General features: G+C 41.1%; 1 protein-coding gene across 1 annotated transcript; it reads left to right on the forward strand.

The window, feature by feature from the left end:
- Positions 1-21,781: 21,781 nt before the first annotated feature.
- On the forward strand, positions 21,782-22,714 carry LOC141167526 (olfactory receptor 11H6-like). The gene has a single exon (XM_073654920.1). The coding sequence runs from the start codon at positions 21,782-21,784 to the stop codon at positions 22,712-22,714; it is 933 nt and encodes a 310-aa protein (XP_073511021.1).
- The last annotated feature ends 397 nt before the right edge of the window (positions 22,715-23,111 follow it).

A 23,111-nucleotide genomic window follows, 5' to 3' on the forward strand; every position in this document is an offset into this window, starting at 1 on the left:
CAGTACAACCGTCTTGATAAGATACTGTGACCTTCACCACTTTTCCAAGGAGCATTATAACCGTCTTTGTAAAGCTACTGTGACCTCCACCATGTTTCCAAGGGGATTTGTAACTAATTTCTTAAGCTACTGTGACCTCCACCACTTGTCCAAGGATCATTAAAACCAACTTGTTAAGCTCTTGTGACCTCCACCACTTTTCCAAGGGGCATTAAAACTGTCTGGTTAAGCTACTGTGACCTCCACCACTTTTCCAAGGGCCATTAAAACCTACTTGTTAAGCTACTGTGACCTACAGCCCTTTTTCAAGGGCCAGTAAAACCGTCTTGTTAAGCTACTGCGACCTCCACTTCTCTTCCGAGGGTCATTAAAACCATCTTGTTAACCTACTGTGACTACCACCACTTTACCAATGGGCATTAAAACGATCTTGTTAAGCTACTGTGACCTCCACGACTCTAACAAGGGGCATTAAAACCGTCTTGTTAAGCTACTGTGACCTCCACGTCTCTTCCAAGGGGCATTGACTTGTTGTTTTTAATTAAATGTAACCTCCACGACTCTTCAAACGGGCATTGCATTTCCTCCTAATTTGTTGCAAGCTTTTGCTTGGAAGGCATAATCAAAGACTATGGGAGACCCACTTTCGAATAATGGGAATAATGTTTGTAATATGCCGTACTTCATGGCGCTTGTAAGGGTAGTGCAAGTTCCTCCATCTTAATTTTTGGTAGCTTTTTCTTGGAAGGCATAAGCAAAGAATATGGGAGACCACTTCCCAATAATGGGAATAATATTTCAAGATGCTGTACTGTATGGCTCTTGTAAGGGGAATTAAAACCATCTTAAGTTACTGTGAGCTCCTCGTCTTTTCCGAGGTGCATTAAAACCGTCATGTTAAGCTACTGTGACCTCCACCACTTTTCCAAGAGGCATTAAAACCATCTTGTTTAGCTACTGTGACCTCCACCACTGTTCCAAGGGGCATTAAAACGGTCTTGTTAAGCTACTGTGACCTCCACATCTCTTCTGAGGGGCATTAAAACCGTCTTGTTAAGTTACTGTGACCTCCAAGTTACTCTGAGGGGCATTAAAACCTTGTTGTTAAGTTACTGTGACCTCCACATCTCTTCCGAGGGGCATTTAAACCGTCTTTTTTAGCTACTGTGACATCCACCACTATTCCAAGGGGCATTAAAACCGTATTGTTAAGCTACTGTGACCTCCACCACGTTTCCAAGGGGCATTAAAACCGTCTTGTTAAGCTACTGTGACCTCCACCACGTTTCCAAGGGGCATTAAAATTGTCTTGTTAAACTACTGTGACCTCCACCACGTTTCCAAGGGGCATTAAAACCATCTTGATAAGCTGCTGTGACCTTCACCACTTTTCCAAGGGGCATTAGAACTAACTTGTTAAGTTACTGTGACCTCCACCACTTTTTCAAGGTGCATTAAAACCAACTTGTTAAGCTCTTGTGACCTCCACAACTTTTCCAAGGGACATTAAAACTGTCTTCTTAAGCTACTGTGACCTCAACCACTTTTCCAAGGGGCATTAAAACCAACTTGTTAAGCTACTGTGACCTCCACCCTTTTTTCAAAGGCCATTAAAACCGTCTTGTTAAGCTACTGCGACCTCCACGTCTAATCCGAGGGTCATTAAAACCATCTTGTTAAGCTACTGCGACCACCACCACTTTTCCAAGGGACATTAAAACCATCTTGTTAAGCTACTGTGACCTCCACGTCTCTACCAAGGGGCATTAAAACCGTCTTGTTAAGCTACTGTGACCTCCACGTCTCTTCCAAGGGGCATTGACTTGTTGTTTTTAATTAATTGTAACCTCCACGACTCTTCGAACTGGCATTGCATTTCCTCCTAATTTGTGGCAAACTTTTGCTTGGAAGGCATAATCAAAAACTATGGTAGACCCACTTCCCAATAATGGGAATAATGTTTGTTATATGCCGTACTGCATGGCTCGTGTAAGGGTATTGCAAGTTCCTGCATCCTAATTTTTGGTAGCTTTTTCTTGGAAGGCATAAGCAAAGACAATGGGAGACCCTCTCCCCAATAATGGGAATAATATTTTAAGATGCTGTACTGTATGGCTCTTGTAAGGGGAATTAAAACCATCTTGTTAAGGAACTGTGACCTCCACATCTCTTCCGGGGGGCATTAAAACCATCTTGTTAAGCTACTGTGACCTCCACCACTTTTCCAAGGGGTATTAAAACCATCTTGTTTAGCTACTGTGACCTCCACATCTCTTCTGAGGGGTCATTAAAAACATCTGGTTGAGCTACTGCGACCTCCACCACTATTCCAAGGGACATTAAAACCGTTTTGTTAAGCTACTGTGACCTCTGCTTCACTTCCAAGGGTCATTAAAACAGTCTTGTTTAGCTACTGTGACCTCTATGTCTCTTCCAAGGGGCATTTAAATGTTGTTTTTAATTAACTCTAACCTCGACGATTCTTTGAACGGGCAATGCATTTCTTCCTAATTTTTGGCAGCTTTTGCATGGAAGGTATAAGCAAAGACACAGAGAGACCCACTCCCCAATATTGGGAATAATGATTGTAATATGCTGTACTGTATGGCTCTTGTAAGGGGCATTAAAACCGTCTTGTTAAGCTACTGTGACCTCCACCATTTTTCCAAAGGGCATTAAAACCAACTTTTTAAGCTACTGTGACCTCTACCACTATTCCAAAGGGCATTAAAACCAACTTTTAAGCTACTGTGAACTCCACCTCTTTTCCAAGGGGCATTAAAACGGCCTTTTTAAGCTACTGCGACCTCCACGTCTCTTCCGAGGGGCACTAAAACCACCTTGTTAAGCTACTGCGACCTCCACCACTTTTCCAAGGGGCATTAAAACCGTCTTGTTAAGCTACTGTGACCTCCACGTCTCTTCCAAGGGGCATTGAAATGTTGTTTTTTATTAACTCAAACCTACGCGACTCTTCGAACTGGCATTGCATTTCCTCCTAATTTTTGGCAGCTTTTGCTTGGAATGCATAAGCAAAGAAAATGGTAGACCCACTCCCCAATAATGGGATTAATGTTTGTAATATGCTGTACTACATGGCACTTGTAAGGGTATTGCAATTTCCTCCGTCCTAATTTTTGGCAGCTTTTGCTTGAAGGCATAAGCAAAGCCTATGTGAGACCAACTCTCCAATAATGGGAATAATATTTTTAAGATGCTGTACTGTATGGCTCTTGTAAGAGGCATTAAAAACGTCTTGTTAAGCTACTGTGACCTCCACCACGTTTCCAAGGGGCATTAAAAAAGTCTTGATAAGAAATTGTGACATCCACTACTTTTCCAAGGAGCATTAAAACCAACTTGTTAAGCTACTGTGACTTCCACCACTTTTCCAAGGGGCATTAAATCCAAGTTGTTAAGCTACTTTGGCCTCAACCAGTTTTCCAAGGGGGAATTAAAACCATTTTGTTAAGCAACTGCGACCTCCACCACTTTTCCAAGGGGCATTAAAACCGTCTTGTTAAGATACTGTGTCCTCCACCACTTTTCCAAGGGGCATCAAATCCGTCTTGTTAAGCTACTATGACCTCCACGTCTCTTTTGAGGGTCATTAAAACCATATTGTTAAGCTATTGCAACCTCCACGTTACTTCCGAGGGGCATTAAAACGGCCTTTTAAGCTACTGAGACCTCCAACACTTTTCCAATGGGCATTAAAACCTTCTTGTTAAGCATCTATGTCCTCCAAGTTTCTTCCAAGGGGCATTGAAATGATGTTTTTAATTAACTCTATCCTCCACAATTCTTCGAACGGGCATTACATTTCCTCCTAATTTTTGGCAGATTTTGCTTGGAAGGCATAAGAAAAGACTATGGGAGACCCACTCCACAATAATGTGAATAACATTTTTTAGATGCTGTACTGTATGGCTCTTGTAAGGGGCATTAAAACCATCTAATTAGGCTACTGTGAACTCCAGCACTTTTTTCAAGGGGCATTAAAACCATCTTGTTAAGCTACTGTGACATTCACCACTTTTCCAAGGGGCATTAATACCAACTTGTTAAGCTACTGTTACCTTCACCACATTTCCAAGGGGCATTGAAACCGCCTTGTTAAGCTACTTTGACCTCCACCACTTTTCACAAGGGCATTAAAACTGTCTTGTTAAGCTACTGTGACCTCCACCACTTTTCCAAGGGGCATTAAAACCGTCTTGTTAAGCTTCTGTTACCTCCATGTCTCTTCCGAGGGGCATTAAAACCATCTTGTTGAGCTAGTGCAACCTCCACCATATTTCCAAGGGGCGTTAAAATCATCTTTTTAAGCTACTGTGTCCTCCACGTCTCTTCCAAGGGGCATTTAAATGTTCTTTTAAATTAATCTAACCTCCACACCTCTTTGAACGGCCATTGGATTTCCTTCTAATTTTTGGCAGCTTTTGCTTGGAAAGCATAAGAAAAGACCATGGGAGACCACTCCCCAATAATGGGAATAATGTTTGTAATATGCTGTACTGCATGGGTCTTGTAAGGGTACTAAAAGTTCCTCCGTCCAAGTTTTTGGCTGCTTTTGATTGGAAGGTATAAGCAAAGACTATGTGAGACCCACTCCCCAATAATGGTAATAATATTTTAAAGATGCTGTACTGTATGGCTCTTGTAAGGGGCATTAAAACCGTCTTTTTAAGCTACTGTGACCTCCAACACGTTTCCAAGGGGCATTCAAAAAGTCTTGTTAAGCTACTGTGACCTCCACCACTTTTCCAAGGGGCATTAATACCAACTTGTTAAGCTCTTGTGACCTCCAACACTTTTCCAAGGGGCATTAAAACCATCTTTTTAAGCTACTGTGACCTCCACCACTTTTCCAAGGGGCATTAAAACCAACTTGTTAAGCTACTGTGACCTCCACCCCTTTTTCAAGGGCCATTAAAACCATCTTGTTAAGCTACTGCGACCTCCACGTCTCTTCCGAGGGATATTAAAACCGTCTTGTTAAGCTACTGTGACCTCCACTACTTTTTCAAGAGGCTTTAAAACCGTCTGGTTAAGCTTTTGTGACCTCCACCACTATTCCAAGGGGCATTAAATCCGTCTTGTTAAGCTACTGTGACCTCCAAGTCTCTTACAAGGGGCATTAAACCGTCTTGTTAAGCTACTGCGACCTCAACGTCTGCTCCAATGGGTATTAAAACCTTCTTGTTAAGCTATTGTGACATCCAACCGTTTTCAAAGGGGCATTAAAACCGTCTTGTTAAGCTACTGTGATCTCCACCACTTTCCCAAGGGGCATTAAAACCATCTTGTTAAGCTACTGTGAACTCCACGTCTCTTCCAAGTGGCATTAAAACCATCTTGTTAAGTTACTGCAACCTTCACGTTATATCCGAGGTGCATTAGAACCTCGTTGTTAAGCTACTTTGACTTCCACATCTCTTTGGGGGGCAATAAAACCGTCTTGTTTAGCTACTGTGACCTCCACCACTTTTCCAACGGGCATTAAAACCATCTTGATAAGCTACTGTGACCTCCACCACTTCTCCAAGGGGCATTAAAACCATCTTGTTAAGCTACTGTGACCTACAAGTCTCTTACAATGGGCATTAAAACCGTCTTGATAAGCTACTGTGACCTCCACCACTTTTTCAAGAGGCATTAAAAAAATCTTGTTAAGCTTCTGTGACCTCCACCACTTTTCCATCGGGCATTAAATCCATCTTGTTAAGCTACTGTGACCTCCAAGTCTCTTACAAGGGTAATTAAACCGTCTTGTTAAGCTAATGCAACCTCAACGTCTCTTACGAAGGGCATTAAAACCATCTTGTTAACCTACTGTGACCTCCAACAGTTTTCAAAGGGGCATTAAAAAATTCTTGTTAAGCTACTGTGACCTCCACCACTTTTCCAAGGGGCATTAAAACAATCTTGTTAAGCTACTGTGACCTCCACCACTTTTCCAATGGGCAATAAAACTGTCTTGTTAAGCTACTGTGACCTCCACCACTTTTCCAAGGGGCATTAAAACCATCTTGTTAAGCTAATGTGACCTCCACGTCTCTTCCGGGGGGCAATAAAAACATCTTGTTAAGCTATTGCAACCTCCATGTTACTTCCGAGGGCCATTAAAACGGCCTTTTAAGCTACTGCGACCTCCACCACGCTTCCAATGGGCATGGAAGTGGTCTTGTTAAGCTTCTGTGACCTCCACATTTCTTACAAGAGGCTTTGAAATGTTGTTTTTAATTAACTCTAACTTACATGATTCTTCGAACGGGCATTGCATTTCCTCCTAATTTTTGGGAGATTTTGCTTGGAAGGCATTAGCAAAGACTATGGGAGACACACTCCCCAATAATGGGAATAATTTTTTTAAGATGCTGTACTGTATGGCTATTGTAAGGGGCATTAAAACCATCTAATTAAGTAAATGTGACCTCCAGCACTTTTCCAAGGGGCATTAAAACCATCTTGTTAAGCTACTGTGACATCCACCACTTTTCCAAGGGGCATTAAAACCAACTAGTTAAGTTACTGTTACCTTCACCACTTTTCCAAGAGGCATTAAAACCGTCTTGTTAAGCTACTTTAACCTCCACCACTATTCCAAGAGGCATTAAAACAAACTTGTTAAGCTCTTGTGACCTCCACCACTTTTCCAAGGGGCATTAAAACCGTCTTGTTAAGCTACTGTGACCTCCACCACTTTTCCAAGGGGCATTAAAATTAACTTGTTAAGCTACTGTGACCTCCACCCCTTTTTCAAGGGCCATTAAAATCGTTTTGTTAAGCTACTGTGACCTCCACGTCTCTTCCGAGTGTCATTAAAACCGTCTTGTTAAGATACTGCGACATACACCACATTTTCAAGGGGCATTAAGCCCGTCTTGATAAGCCACTGTGACCTCCAACACTTTTTCAAGAGACATTAAAACCGTCTTGTTAAGCTTCTGTGACCTCCACCACTCTTCCTAAGGGCATTAAATCCGTCTTGTTAAGCTACTGTGACCTCCAAGTCTCTTGCAAGTGGCATTAAACCCTCTTGCTAAGCTACTGCGACCTCAACGTCTCTTCCAAGGGGCATTAAAACCATCTTGTTAAGCTACTGTGACCTCCAAGAGTTTTCAAAGGGGCATTAAAACCATCTTGTTAAGCTACTGTGACCTCCACCACTTTTCCAAAGGGCATTAAAACCGTCTTGTTAAGCCACTGTGACCTCCACATCTCTTCCAATGGGCATTAAAACCATCTTGTTAAGCTACTGCAACCTCCACGTTACTTCCGAGGAGCATTAAAAACTCGTAGCTAAGCTACTGTGACCTCCGCCTCTCTTCCGAGGGGCATTAAAACCGTCTTGTTTAGCTACTGTGACCTCCACCACTTTTCCAAAGGGCATTAAAACCGTCTTGTTAAGCTACTGTGACCTCCACTACTTTTCCAAGGGGCATTAAAACCATCTAGTTAAGCTACTATGACCTCCAACACTTTTTTAAGGGGCATTAAAATCAATTTGTTATGCTACTGCAACCTCCAGGTCATTTCCGAATGGCTTTAAAATTGTCTTGTTTAGCTACTGCCACCTCCACCACTTTTCCAAGTGGCATTAAAACCATATTGTTAAGCTACTGTGACCTCCACATCTTTTCCGTGGTGCATTAAAACCGTCTTGTTAAGCTGCTGTGACCACCACCACTTTTTAAGGGGCATTAACACCGTCTTGTTAAGCTACTGTGAAATCCACGTCTCTTCCAAGGGGCATTAAAACCATCTTGTTAAGCTGCTGTGTCCTCCACCACTTTTGCCAGGGGCATTAAACCATCTTGCTAAGCTACTGCGACCTCTACGTCTCTCCCAAGGGGCATTAAAACCATCTTGTTAAGCTGCTGTGACCTCCTCCACTTTTCCAAGGGGCATTAAAAATATCTTGTTTAGCTACTGTGACCACCACCACTTTTCCAAGGTTCATTAAAACTAACTTGTTAAGCAACTATGACCTCCACCACTTTTCCAAGGGGCATTAAAATCAACTTGTTAAGCTACTGTGACCTTCATGTCTCTTCTAAGGTGCATTAAATCTCTTGTTAAGCTACTGCAAGCTCCTTGTTACTTCCGAAGGGCATTAAAACCGCCTTGTTAAGCTACTGCGACCTCCACCTCTTTTGCATGGGGCATTAAAACCATCTTGTTAAGCTACTGTGACCTCCATGTTACTTCCGAGGGGCATTAAAAAGGCCTTTTAAGCTACTGCGACTTCCACCACTTTTCCAATGGGCATTAAAGTGGTCTTGTTAAGCTTCTGTGACCTCCACATTTCTTCCAAGAGGCATTGAAATGTTGTTTTTAATTAACTCTAAACTACATGATTCTTCGAACGGGTATTGCATTTCCTCCTAATTTTTGGCAGCTTTTGCTTGGAAGATATTAGCAAAGATTATGGGAGACCCACTCCCCAATAATGGGAATAATATTTTTAAGATGTTGTATTGTATGGCTATTGTAAGGGGCATTAAAACCATCTAATTAAGCTAATGTGACCTCCAGCACTTTTCCAAGGGGCATTAAAACTATCTTGTTAAGCTACTGTGACATCCACCACTTTTCCAAGGGGCAGTAAAACCAACTAGTTAAGCTACTGTTACCTTCATCACTTTTCCAAGAGGCATTAAAACCGTCTTGTTAAGCTACTTTGACCTCTACCACTATACCAAGAGGCATTAAAACCAACTTGTTAAGCTCTTGTGATCTCCACCACTTTTCCAAGGGGCATTAAAACCGTCTTGTTAAGCTACTGTGACCTCCACCACTTTTCCAAGGGGCATTAAAACTAACTTGTTAAGCTACTGTGACCTCCACCCCTTTTTCAAGGGCCATTAAAATCGTCTTGTTAAGCTACTGTGACCTCCACGTCTCTTCCGAGGGTCATTAAAACTGTCTTCCTAAGCTACTGCGACATCCACCACATTTTCAAGATGCATTAAAACCGTCTTGTTAAGCTTCTGTGACCTCCACCACTCTTCCAAGGGGCATTAAATTTGTCTTGTTAAGCTACTGTGACCTTCAAGTCTCTTGCAAGTGGCATTAAACCATCTTGCTAAGCTACTGCGACCTCAACGTCTCCTCCAAGGGTCACTAAAACCATCTTGTTAAGCTACTGTGACCTCCAAGAGTTTTCAAAGGGGCATTAAAACCGTCTTGTTAAGCTACTGTGACCTCCACCACTTTTCCAAGGGGCATTAAAACCGTCTTGTTAAGCTGCTGTGACCTCCACGTCTCTTCCAATGGGCATTAAAACCATCTTGTTAAGCTACTGCAACCTACACGTTACTTCCAAGGGGCATTAAAACCACCTTGTTAGGATACTGCGACCTCCACCACTTTTCCAAGGGGCATTAAAACCTTCTTGTTAATCTACTGTGACTTCCACGTTTCTTGAAGGGGCATTAAGACTGTCTTGTTAAGCTACTGCTACCTCCACGTCTCTTCCGAGGGGCATTAAAACCATCTTGTTTAGGTACTGTGACCTCCGCCACTTTTCCAAATGGCATTAAAACCATCCTGATAAGCTACTGTGACCACCACCACTTTTCCCAGGGGCATTAGAACTGTCTTGTTAAGCTGCTGTGACCTCCACCACTCTTCCAAGGGGCATTAAATCCGTCTTGTTAAGTTCCTGTGACCTCCAAGTGGCATTAAACCATCTTGCTAAGCTACTGCTACCTCAACGTCTCTTTCAAGGGGCATTAAAACCATCTTGTTAAGCTGATGTGACCTCCTCCACTTTTCCAAGGGGCATTAAAACCGTCTTGTTTAGCTACTGTGACCTCCACCACTTTTCCAAGTGGAATTAGAACCAACTTGTTAAGCTACTGTGACCACCACCACTTTTACAAGTTCATTAAAACTATCTTGTTAAGCTACTATGACCTCCACCACTTTTCCAAGGGGCAATAAAATCAACTTGTTAAGCTACTGTGACCTCCATGTCTCTTCTAAGGTGCATTAAATCTCTCTTGTTAAGCTACTGCAACCTCCTAGTTACTTCCGAAGGGCATTAAAACTGCCTTGTTAAGCTACTGCGACCTCCACCTCTTTTGCATGGCGCATTAAAACCATCTTGATAAGTTATTGTGACCTCAACCACTTTTCCAAAGGGCATAAAAGCCATTTTGTTAAGCTGATGTGAACTCAATGTCTCTTCCTAGGGGCATTAAACCGTCTTGTTAAGCTGCTCTGACAACCAATATTTTTCCAAGGGGCATTAAAACCATCTTATTATGCTACTGTTACCTCCACCACTTTTCCAAGGGGCATTAAACCGTCGTGTTAAGCTACTGTGACATCCACGTCTCTTCTGAACGGCATTAAAAACGTCTTGTTAAGCTATTGAAACTTCCCCGTCTCTTCTGAGGGGCATTAAAACCGTCTTGTTAAGCTTCTGTGACCTCCACCACTTCTTAAGGGGCATTAAAACCATCTTGTTAAGCTACTGTGACCTCAACGTCTCTTCCGAGGGGCATTAAAACCGTCTTGTTAAGCTACTTTGACCTCCAACTCTTTTCCAAGGGGCATTAAAACCATCTTGATAAGCTACTGTGTCCTCCACCACTGTTCCAAGGGGCATTAAAACCGTTTTAGTAAGCTACGGTGACCTCCACCACTTTTCCAAGGCGCATTATCACCGTCTTGTTAAGCTACTGTGATCTCCAACACTTTTCCAAGGGGCATTAAAACCAACTTGTTAAGCTACTGTGACCTCCACGTCTCTTCTGAGGGGCATTAAAACTGTCTTGTTAAACTACTGCGACCTCCACGTCTCCTCTGAGGGGCATTAAAACCTCATTGTTAAGCTACTGTGACCTACACCACTTTTACAAAGTGGCAATAAAACTGTCTTTTAAAGCTACTGTGACCTCCACGTCTCTTGCAAGGGGCATTAAAACCGTTTTGGTAAACTACTGCAACCTCCACGTCTCTTCTGAGGGGAATTAGAACCATTTTGTTAAGCTACTGTGACTTCCACCACATTTCCAAGGCGCATTAACACCGTCTTGTTAAGCTACTGTGACCTTCACCACTATTCCAAGGGGCATAAAAACCAACTTGTTAAGCTACTGTGACCTCCATGTCTCTTCTGAGGGTCATTAAAACTGTCTTGTTAAGATACTGCGACCTCCACCACTTTTCCCCGGGGCATTAAAACAGTCTTGTTAAGCTACTGCGACTTCCACGTCTCTTCCGAGGGGCATTAATACCGTCTTGTTAAGCTACTGCGACCTCCACCACTTTTCCAAAGTTCATTAAACCGTTTTGTTAAGCTATTGTGACCTCTACCACTTTTTGAAGTATCATTAAAACCATCTTGTTAAGCTACTGTGACCTCCACCACTCTTCAAAGGGGCATTAAAACCGTCATGTTATGCTACTTTGACCTCCATCACTTTTCCAAGGGGCATTAAAACTGTCTTGTTAAGCTACTATGACCTCCACCACTTTTCCAAGTGGCATTAAAACTGTCTTGTTAAGCTACTGTGACCTCCACCACTTTTCCAAGGGGCATTAAAACGTTTTGTTAAGCTATTGTGACCTCTACCACTTTTCGAAGTGGCATTAAAACCATCTTGTTAAGCTACTGCGACCTCCACCACTTTTTCAAAGTTCATTAAACCGTTTTGTTAAGCTATTGTGACCTCTACCACTTTTCGAAGTGGCATTAAAACCATCTTGTTAAGCTACTGTGACCTCCACCACTCTTCAAAGGGGCATTAAAACCATCTTGTTATGCTACTTTGACCTCCACCACTTTTCCAAGGGGCATTAAAATCATCTTGTTAAGCTACTGCGAACTCCAACACTTTTCCAAGGGGCATTAAAACTGTCTTGCTAAGCTACTATGACCTCCACCACTTTTCCAAGTGGCATTAAAACTGTCTTGTTAAGCTACTGTGACCTCCACCACTTTTCCAAGGGGCATTAAAACAGTCTTGTTAAGCTACTTTGACCTTAACGTCTCTTCCAAGGGGCATTAAAACCATATTGTTAAGCTACTGTGACCTCCACTTCTCTTCCAAGGGTCATTAAACCATCTTGTTAAGCTACTGTGATCTCCACCTCACTTCCAAGGGGCATTACAACCGTCTTGTTAAGCTACTCCAACCTCAATTTCTCTTCCGGGCAGCTGGGGACTGAGTATGGAAACCAGTCATGAGGTAGTGGCCAGCTTCGGCCTCCTCCAAACTAAAAGGCCCCATGTCAAGTGCATGCTAGCAGTATGGTATTGCAGCCTGTGGGTGGGTGAGTGGCAGGCTGTACACTTACACTTGCAATAAAAGAAAACAAAGCAGATACTAACTTTTATCATCATCATCATGCTCCTCACCTTGGCACTCTAAACTCCCCTGATGGAGAAGCCAGGGCCCACCGGAGGAGTCTGGTTCTCTGTTAGGCTCATTCAATTCTGCCCTAAAGCAGGCCAGGCTAAGAAAAGTGTGAGGGAAGGTGACAGGAGAAATATGGGCTGCTGGGGACCGTGTGTGGACACCCAGCTGCGGGGCAGCTGGGGACCGAGTATGGACACCTGGCCGCTCCTTGGTGGCTGGGGACCAAGCGTGGACACCCGGCCGCCGGGCGGCTGGGGACTGAGTATGGATACCTCACAACCAAAGCAGCCATGAGGTAGTGGCCAGCTGCGGCCTCCTCCAAACTAAAAGGCCCCATTTCAAGTGCAAGCTAGCAGTATGGCATTGCAGCCTGTGGGTGGGTTGGTGGTTGGCTGCATACAGTTATATGAAAAAGTTTGGGCACCCCTATTAATCTTAAGCTTCATGTTTTATAAATGTTGGTGTTTTTGCAACAGTTATTTCAGTTTGATATATGTAATAACTGTTGGACACAGTAATGTTTCTGCCTTGAAATGAGGTTTATTGTACTAACAGAAAATGTGCAATCTGCATTCAAACAAAATTTGACAGGTGCATAAGTATGGGCACCTCACCAGAAAAGTGACATTAATATTTAGTAGATCCTCCTTTTGCAAAAATAACAGCCTCTAGTCGCTTCCTGTAGCTTTTAATGATTTCCTGGATCCAGGATTAAGGTATTTTTGACCATTCCTCTTTACAAAACAATTCCAGTTCAGTTAAGTCTGATGGTTGCCGAGCAGGGACAGCCCTCCAAAAAGAAATTGGCTTCTCCAAATGTGCTTTTGCATACCTCAGCCGACTCTGTGGCGTGCTTGCAGAAACGGCTTCTTTCGCATCACTCTCCCATACAGCTTCTCCTTGTGCAAAGTGCGTTGTATAGTTGACCGATGCACAGTGACACCATCTGCAGCAAGTTGATGCTGCAGCTCTCTGGAGGTGGTCTGAGGATTGTCCTTGACTGATCTCACCATTCTTCTTCTCTGCCTTTCTAATGTTTTTCTTGACCTGCCACTTCTGGCCTTAACAAGAACTGTCCCTGTATTCTTCCATTTCCTTGCTATGTTCCTCACAGTGGAAACTGACAGGTTAAATCTCTGAGACAGCTTTTTGTATCCTTCCCCTGAACAACTATGTTGAATAATCTTTGTTTTCAGATCATTTTACAGTTGTTTTGAGGAGCCCATGATGCCACTCTTCAGAGGAGATTCAAACAGGAGAACAACTTGGAAGTGACCACTTTAAGTAGCTTTTCTCATGACTGCATACACCTGGCTATGAAGTTCAAAGCTCAATGAGGTTACAAAACCAAAAAAAGGGCTTTAGTAAGTCAGTAAAAAGTAGGTAGGAGTATTTAAAACAAGAAAATGATAAGGGTGCCCATACTTAAGCACCTGTCACATTTTGTTTGAATGCAGATTGCACATTTTCTGTTAGTACAATAAACCTCATTTCAAGGCAGAAACATTACTGTGTCCAACAGTTTTTACATATATCAAACTGAAATAGCTGTTGCAAAAACACCAATTTTTATAAAACATTAAGCTTAAGATTAATAGGGGTGCCCAAACTTTTTCATATAATTGTATTTGCCCTTTTGCATTGCAAGGAATGGGGGAGGTACAATTGAACACTGCCCTGGGACAAGGTCTTGCAAGGGGATAGTTGCAAGTCTGCATCTTCTGATGTGGCCTGGAACACTTCTGATGGGCACACTTTTAGTCAGTGACCTGGGAGTCAGAGGTGCTTCCAGGGGTCTTCCCCATGCTGTTCCCATGTCTTTTCAGCACTGTATGCATGTGTCACACAGTACATGGCCAGATATGATTGTAAAATGTTAAAATTACATTTCCCGGTGAATGCATTTGTCATGGTTGAAAGCAATACAAAAGTGCAAAAACACATAAAAAATGCTACTTCTGAACATAGCCCAAGGTATATAGGAGTATTTTTGTTTTTTGTTATTTATTTTAAATTATACACAAGTCTTTACCCTGGAAAGGAAATTCCTTAACATATTTCACAGGAAAACTGTTTCAGTTTAGTTTTTGAACGTTTTATTGGGAGCCCGTAAAAGTGGATTAATACCTCTGACCACGTTGTTGACAACAGTGACCTGGGTGTCAGAAATGCTCCTTGGGGCGATCCCCATGCTGTCCCCATGTCTTTTGAGCACTGTCAATATAGTTTTGGGCACTTTTTATTCTTTCTAAAGACTGCCGGTGGGGCCGCCGCAAAAATGCTCGGGTCTCCAATAGACTAACATTGGGCTTGTTGCTCGGGTCGAGCACCCGAGTATCACGGTAAGCTCGGCCTGAGCTTCGAGCACCCGAGCATTTTAGTGCTCGCTCAATACTAATGTACACGTTACATTGTTGATGTCTTCTTGATTTGGAGGGGTGACCAGATTGGGATTAACAACTTTCTCAGCGAACTCAATCAGAATGACATTGGGCTGTATTTCATATCTGACCTTTATGAGTCATCACTACTATTTCTTGATATTCGATCACCAAGAAGGCAGACGGTTTTCTAAATGTCTTGGTGGTTAATTCGCCAACAGCGACAAACTCGTTATTAAACTGGGACAGTAATCATCGTATACATCTAAAAAGAAGTGTTGCTTAAGGGCAGTACTTAAGGCTGAGGGGAAAATGCAGCTATGATTACATGTTTAGGCACCAGGCTGATGAATTAAGAGGTCGGTTTAGAAATAGAACCTATCCAGATTACATTCTGAGGAAAGCCTTTAATGAATCCAAGAGTAAAAACCAAGTAGAGCTACTTAGACCTAAAAAAGACCTATTGAAAACTACTGCATGAGGTTTATCACAACATTTTATAGTGGATCCCAAAAGGTTCGAGATATACTTACCAAGCACTGTTCAATCCTCTGTATGGATAGTGATATCTGCAAACAATTGCTAAATCACCCAAATATCACCCACAGACAGGGTAGATCAATCAGAGATAGACTGGCTCACAGTCACTTCTATACACCTCAAGCACCACCCTGGTTATTCAATCATCACAAGGGCTGCTTCAAGTGCCATAATTGCCATAATTGCATGACATATCGAAATCTCAAGACAAGTACACATTTTATCCGTAACAATACCAACAAAATGTACGAGATTAAACACTTTATGAATTGCCGAATGAAAGGCGTCATATATAAAGCAACCTGCGAGTGTGGACTCGAATACGTTGGTGAAATGATTCGCGAATTCAGGTGCTAGATAGGCGAGCATGTAGGAGATGCCGAACAAGGAAGAGCCACATCCCTTACCAGACACATAAATAGTTGTCACGGAGGTGATATTGATTCTTTGAAATTATGGCAATCGATCATATGCCAGATCAGTTTTCCTTTATGTGTTTTATTTCAGTTCTGACTTGTTTCTTCACTTATTGCTTCCTCTTCCATCTCATTTTAATATTTATTGGTATTCATCCCACAATGCCAGGGGTAATCTTAAATATTTCTATTAAACCTCTTTCAAATCTTTTCTTTTTGATTGCTTGAGTATATCTCCTCTACTGTTACCGGCATTTGACAAGTAATAACTACAAATTCATTCGCATCTGTTGCTGTGTATACCTCAAGTAACCTGCTGTAATCTTTCATCAGTTGTCACTTTAATTGGTCATGTCCCTTTTTAAATGTACATAGCTGTGACATCCAATGAACTAAAAGTATGTAGACACCAATCTTAGTCCCTCCCCTTATTACCGCATGTGTCGGCTAAATCAAATTGCAATACATGTTCTGCATTTCATAATGACTGGGCAGGTCTGGAGACGATTAAGGGAGGATACCGGAAGTGACGTTCCATATGGTCCAAGGGGCTGGTTTACATCCCAACCCAATGACATGGAACAAATACGAATTTCGCATTACCGGACACGACATAGGCTAGTCATCGGAAGTGATGTTCCATTTGGTCAAAGGGGCTTGTTTACATTCCAGCCCGACTGCATGGAGCAATCACTAACTGCGTACGACCAGATGTGATGTAAACTAGTCACCGGAAGTGATGTTTTGTGCGATCCAGCGCTGTCACCGTGTGACATGCACGCTATCAGATGGCATGAACTATGCGTAACAAGGTAAATTTGAGTGCGTTTAATTGGCATAACCTCTTAACCAGATGCAGATCCTTTAAGCTAATCAGTGCACGCTCACAGGAATGGACAGGTTCTGAAGGCTTTCCACCTGTATCCTGCCCCAATCATTACTAACATATACATAAGGTTCCTACTCCCCACTGCTGTTTCACTTCATTTAGAGCTAGTGAACACTGAAGTGGCTCCTAGGTTTAGCACTATAACTTAGCCCCCTTGGGAAAAATTGACAAAGGTTCGCTGATGAATCCATCGGAGGAAACGAGTTGGGACAACTGCTGAATGGAAAGCTCAGGGCCAAATATTGTAGATTCAGCTGTGGACCGCCCATGGTGATATCACCGTAAATTTATCTGTGCCACTGAATATTAATTCTCAATCTAACTGAATATTCTGATCCACCATTGGGGTGATTGGTAGTTATACCTCCTTGTAGGGGAGTTTTGATACACATTTTCAACTAAACACAGACATTTGCACCATATGAGAACTTTATGGGTGTTTACATGTTACTTGGTTGTACTACCTCTTTTTGTAACCTTCCTAAGGATAGTATATGCTAATTAGATTGGTAGATAATCAAACTATATCTTAATCCAAGATTTTACGTATTTATATGTCCATATCTTGATACCTTTCTCATGATGGTTTCTCGTGGCCAAATGGTCTAATTTTTGAGGGTTTCACGCACGACTATCTTTAAGTGTTTATTGTCTGTCTTGAAATCATGTTAATTGATATCTAGTAAAAGTTATATTTTATTGGCTTTGCTACTTGCTCCATGAGCGAATAACTCTGGGGAATCTAAAATGATATTTTAAAATGTCCATTTCACTTTATAAATTCATTTTACATTTTCTTCTGTTCTTCATGTAAACAGATGAGAAAATTCTCATATTCTCAAATCAAATTAATAATAACATCTTTAATTTTAACGTTTTAATTTTGATGACGCTAGAGACAATATTAAAAAAATCTCTGAAGATTCATACCTGGAACCTTGGCTCATACTTTGTATATAAATATTCACTGTGGTTCGTGTTCATGAGCACAACATGACTATTATGCTGTTCAACATTTAAGTTATTTTCCTGTAGATTTCTGCACAACAAAATTGAGATTAAAGAATTCAACTGAGAAAGCAAAACATATCTGTAAGTATTCTTTTGAACAAATATTTAATAAATTCTAATAAAGTTTACTTAAGATTTATCTAAAAGTATATAGAACTGTATTGTTTTTATAAAAAAAATATACAAATGCATTTTCAAACTTTATTTTTACTTAACTCTTAAGGTCTAGCAAATTTTGCATTTTTAGCTTTTTCTCTTATTTTTCAAGAGCTATAACCTCTTTATTTTTCTGTCAACATAGCCATATGAGGGCTTATTTTTGTGGGACAAGTTGCAATTGTGAATAAATTATTATTATTTATTATTATAGCGCCATTTATTCTCTGGCGCATTACATGTGAAAAAAGGGGTATACATACATGAACAATTAGAATGATCTTTAACACGTGACTGCGACTGGTACAGGAGAAGCGAGGAACCTGCCTGCGACGGCTCACAGTGTACAAGAAATGGATCCAGTAGGTGAGGATATAGCTGGTCGTGCAACGGTATGGTGGAGCAATGGTTACTACAAGTTGTAGGCTTGTCGGAAGAGGTGAGTCTTCTGGTTCCTTTCAAAGGTTTCCATGGTAATTGAGAGTCTGATATGATGGGATAAAGAGTTCCAGAGTAGGGGGGACGCAAGGGAGAAATCTTGTATGCGATTGAAGGAAGAGGAGATAGGAGGGGAGTAAAGCAGGAGATCTTGAGAGGATCGGAGGTTACATGCAGGTATGTACCGGGAGACTAGGTCACAGATATAAGGAGGAGACAGGTTGTGGAAGGCTTTTTATTGCATATATCGTCTTGAACTGCAGTCTCTGGGCAATGGGGAGCCGGTGAAGGGATTGACAGGGAGGAGAGGCCGGGGAATAGTGTGGGGACAGGTGGTTTAGTTGGCCAGGCAAGTTTAGGATAGTTTGGAGGGGTACGAGTTTGTTAGAGGGGAGTCCACAGAGCAGGAGGTTGCAGTAGTTGAGATGGGAGATGATGAGAGCGCGCACTATTGTTTTTACAGATTCGTGGTTGAGGAATGTGCGGATCCAGGAGATATTTTTGAGTTGGAGTTGGCAGGAGGAAGAAAGGGCTAGAATATGTAGTTTGAAGGAGAGAACAGAGTCCAGTTTTACCCCAAGGCAGCGAGCCTGTGAGACTGGGGAGAGTGAGCAGCCATTGACATTGATAGATAGCTCAGATAAGGGGATGAATGAGATGGTGAAAAGACAATGAGTTCTGTTTTATCCATGTTAAGTTTTAGAAATCTTTTGGAGATGAAGGATGAGAAAGCAGACAGACATTGCGGGATTTTGCTTAGGAGGGAGGATATTATCGGGTCAAGAGAGTTAGATCTGTGTGGCGTCAGCATAGAGGTGGTACTGAAAGCCTTGAGACTCTATATGTAGTCCAAGGCCAAAGGTGTAGATGGAGAAGAGCAGGGGTCCTAGGACTGAACATTGGGGGAAACCGACAGCTAGGGGGCGAGATGAGGAAGTAGTGTGTGAGTGGGAGACACTGAATGTCCTGTCTGTTAAATGAATCCATTTATTTTACCATAACTCTGTCAACATTGATGGAAGTAACCTGCGCTGATGGACAAATGACAAGCCACGATGAAATATCGGATGATGGTTTAAAGTCAACGCGTTTCAGAGACACTCCAACTCTTTATTCAGCACAGCCACAATTGACAATTGATTATCTTTTCTTTAAGTTTGTTGACTCAGTTCTTCTGCTGCAAATCATATTTTAAATGTTTTATTTAATATATTCTAATCCCAGGAAGTTTCTTTATACATTCAGCGATTGCTTAATGTTTCTTTTATCCTTCTTCTGGAATGAGTGGGTGGAGGGCTTTGAAACCTTTTATGACTTCATCAGTTTGTTAGATTTTATTTATGAAGCTTAAGCATTTTAGACCTGGAGGCCTTTTATTTTGTGGTATAAATATATCCTTTAGAAGGTTTTTTCAAATATTTCTTAATAATACTTTTAAGCAATGTAGGATTATTTCCATTTGTATTATATGAGCGCAACAGATTGAAAAAAAGAAAGTTAATAAAAATGTATTTAAAATTCTAGTTCTTTTTTTGAGAATAAAAATTTAAAATAAAAATATATATAAAGTACAGACCAAAAGTTTGGACATACCTTCTCATTTTAAGATTTATCTGTATTTTCATGACTATGAAAATTGTACATTCACACTGAAGGCATCAAAACTATGAATTAACACATGTGGAATTATAGCCTTAACAAATAAGTGTGAAACAACTGAAATTATGTCTTATATTCTAGGTTCTTCAAAGTAGCCACCTTTTGCTTTGATGACTGCTTTGCACTCTCTTGGCATTCTCTTGATGAGCTTCAAGAAGTAGTCACCAGAAATGGTTTTCACTTCACAGTTGTGCCCTGTCAGGTTAAATCATTGGGATTTCTTGCCTTATAAATTGGGTTGGGACCATCAGTTGTGTTGTGCAGAAGTCTGGTGGATACACAGCTGATAGTACTACGGAATAGACTGTTAGAATTTGTATTATGGCAAGAAAAAAACAGCTAAGTAAAGAAAAACAAGTGGCCATCATTACTTTAAGAAATGAAGGTCAGTCATTCTGAAAAATTTTGAAAACTTTGAAAGTGTCCCCAAGTGCAGTTGCAAAAACCATCAAACGCTACAAAAAACTGGCTCACATGAGGACTGCCCCAGGAAAGGATGACCAAGAGTCACCTCTGCTTCTGAGGATAAGTTTATCTGAGTCACGAGCCTCAGAAATCGCAGTTTAACAGCAGCTCTGATTAGAGACCAGATCAATGCCACACAGAGTTCTAGCAGCAGACACATCTCTACAACAACTGTCAAGAGGAGACTTTGTGCAGCAGGCCTTCATGGTGAAATAGCTGCTAGGAAATCACTGCTAAGGACAGTCAACAAGCAGAAGAGACTTGTTTGGGATAAAGAACAAAAGGAATGGACATTAGACTAGTGGAAATCTGTGCTTTAGTCTGATGAGTCCAAATTCGAGATGCTTGGTTCCAACCACCGTGTCTTTGTGCGATGCAGAAAAGGTGAACAGATGGACTCCCACCGTGAAGCATGGAGGAGGAGGTGTGATGGTGGGGGGTGCTTTGCTGGTGACACTGTTGGGGATTTATTCAAGATTGAAGGCATACTGAACCAGCACAGCTACCACAGCATCTTGCAGCGGTATGCTATTCCATCCCGTTTGCGTTTGGTTAGACCATCATTTATTTTTCAACAGGACAATGACCCAAAACACACCTCCAGGCTGTCTAAGGGCTATTTGACCAAGAAGGAGTGTGATGGGGTGCTACGCCAGATGAACTGGCCTCCACAGTCACCAGACCTGAACCCAATCGAGATGGTTTGGGGTGAGCTGGACCGCAGAGTGAAGGCAAAAGGGCCAAAAAATGCTAAGCATCTCTGGGAACTCTTTCAAGATTGTTGGAAGACCATTTCCGGTGACTACCACTTGAAGCTCATCAAGAGAATGTCAGGAGGGTGCAAAGCAGTCATCAAAGCAAAAGGTTGCTACTTTGAAGAACCTAGAATATAAGACATATTTTCAGTTGTTTCACACTTTTTTGCTAAGTATTTAATTCCACATGTGTTAATTCATAGCTTTGATGCCTTCAGTGTGAATGTACAATTTTCATAGTCATGAAAATACAGAAAATTCTAAAAATGAGAATGTGTGTCCAAATTTTTCTTCTGGACTGTATATATTGTGCTAATGTGTTAGGCACAAATATCTATTAGAATACCTTTTGGCCATAAAAGTATTTACATTTGAGAATTATATAAAGTTATATTTTATGTTTGTACATTTCATGCTCAATTTAAGCTTTTTTGGAAAGTGTAAATGCTGTGGCAAAGAAGAGTTTTGAATGGTTAATTTAATATGTATTTTATAAATATTTTTATTACTTCCTGCCACGGCCATCAAAATAATAATATAAGTCCCATTACTACGAGACTCATTAACTTATATTGTTTCAAAATGTACACTCGGGCAAATTAAATAAAATGACTAAAATTATTTTTCTAGAAAAATATAAAAATAATAATATATTGTACCTATTTATTTCAGTAGCATAACCAGTTTGTTCTACATGTTGGAGAATAATCTGACAGCGGTCATAGAGATTTTCCTTTTAGGATTTCAAATCAGCCAAGAATTAAAAATATTCCTTTTCTGTCTTCTCCTGGTGATTTACTGTGGAACAATATGTGGAAACCTCTTGATCATCACACTGGTGTCCACCAGCAAGAACCTACACACTCCAATGTACTTCTTCATCTCACAACTGTCCATCACTGACATCTTGGTGATCACAGATATTGTCCCCAATATGCTTCATGTCCTACTGAACAATGGGGCGACCATTACTTTTGTTGGCTGTATCATTCAGTATTATTTTTTAGATGCTTTAGAATCAGTTGAATGTCTTCTCCTTGCTGTGATGTCATATGACCGATATGTGGCCATCTGTAGACCTCTACATTATAACGTTATCATGAAAAGTGGTCATTGTGTGATACTGACCATCATCTGTTGGGTATTTGGATTTTCTATTGTTTTGATTTACATAATAACTGCAGCAAAACTAAACTATTGCGGGCCGAACATCATTGACCACGTATTCTGTGACTTTTATCCCTTACTAGAACTTGCCTGTTCTGACACCTATATTGTTCACTTAGAACTTTATTTACTAAGTACCCCATTTTTCTTTATTCCTTTCACAACCATTTTTGTGTCTTATGCCTATATAGTTTTGGCAATCTTAAGGATCTCATCTAGTACCGGTAGACAGAAAGCCTTCTCCACCTGTAGCTCCCACCTCACTGTGGTCTCCATATACTTCTGGGCCGCATTCAGTGTTTATGTCATCCCAACAAAAGGACAATCATCAACCATCAATAAAATCTTATCACTGCTATATACTGTCTTTACTCCTTTTATTAACCCCATAATATACAGCCTGAGAAATAAAGACTTTTTAAAAGTCATACAAAAAGCATGTTATAAGAATGTAATCTAGAAAATACTATATAATATTGTAAGAATCACTGATGCTAGGCCAAGATACTCAGCCTAATTGTTCTACTTTATTTTATAATGTTTCATGAGAAATTGTAAAATTTGAAGATGTGAGTAGAACAGACTTTAATTTTTTTTAATCCCTTACTGACATATGAAAAACTGGTAAGTGATATGCTGGCAGCCTGAGTTCAATATAGGCTCACATGCTGATCCTTCATCTTTCCCTTCACATGGTGGCTGATTTAATTTGCCATCATGTGTCTTTAACTGCCGTTGGCTGTTAACCCAAGCATGCGTGATGTCACAAATCTACACTTTTACGTAATGCGCATGTCTAGTGCGTTCCATATGCATTCCACAGACCAAAAGTTGTCATTTTTTATCATCCTGTGTGG

This window comes from Phyllobates terribilis, unplaced genomic scaffold, assembly GCF_046119375.1.
Source record: "Phyllobates terribilis strain yellow unplaced genomic scaffold, ASM4611937v1 Scaffold_11__3_contigs__length_659146591, whole genome shotgun sequence".
In the NCBI taxonomy this organism is placed as follows: Eukaryota; Metazoa; Chordata; class Amphibia; order Anura; family Dendrobatidae; genus Phyllobates; species Phyllobates terribilis.

Bases quoted from the DNA above. Each gene is read 5' to 3' on its own strand.
- LOC141167526 (XM_073654920.1), top strand. From the start codon at position 21,782: ATGTTGGAGAATAATCTGACAGCGGTCATAGAGATTTTCCTTTTAGGA.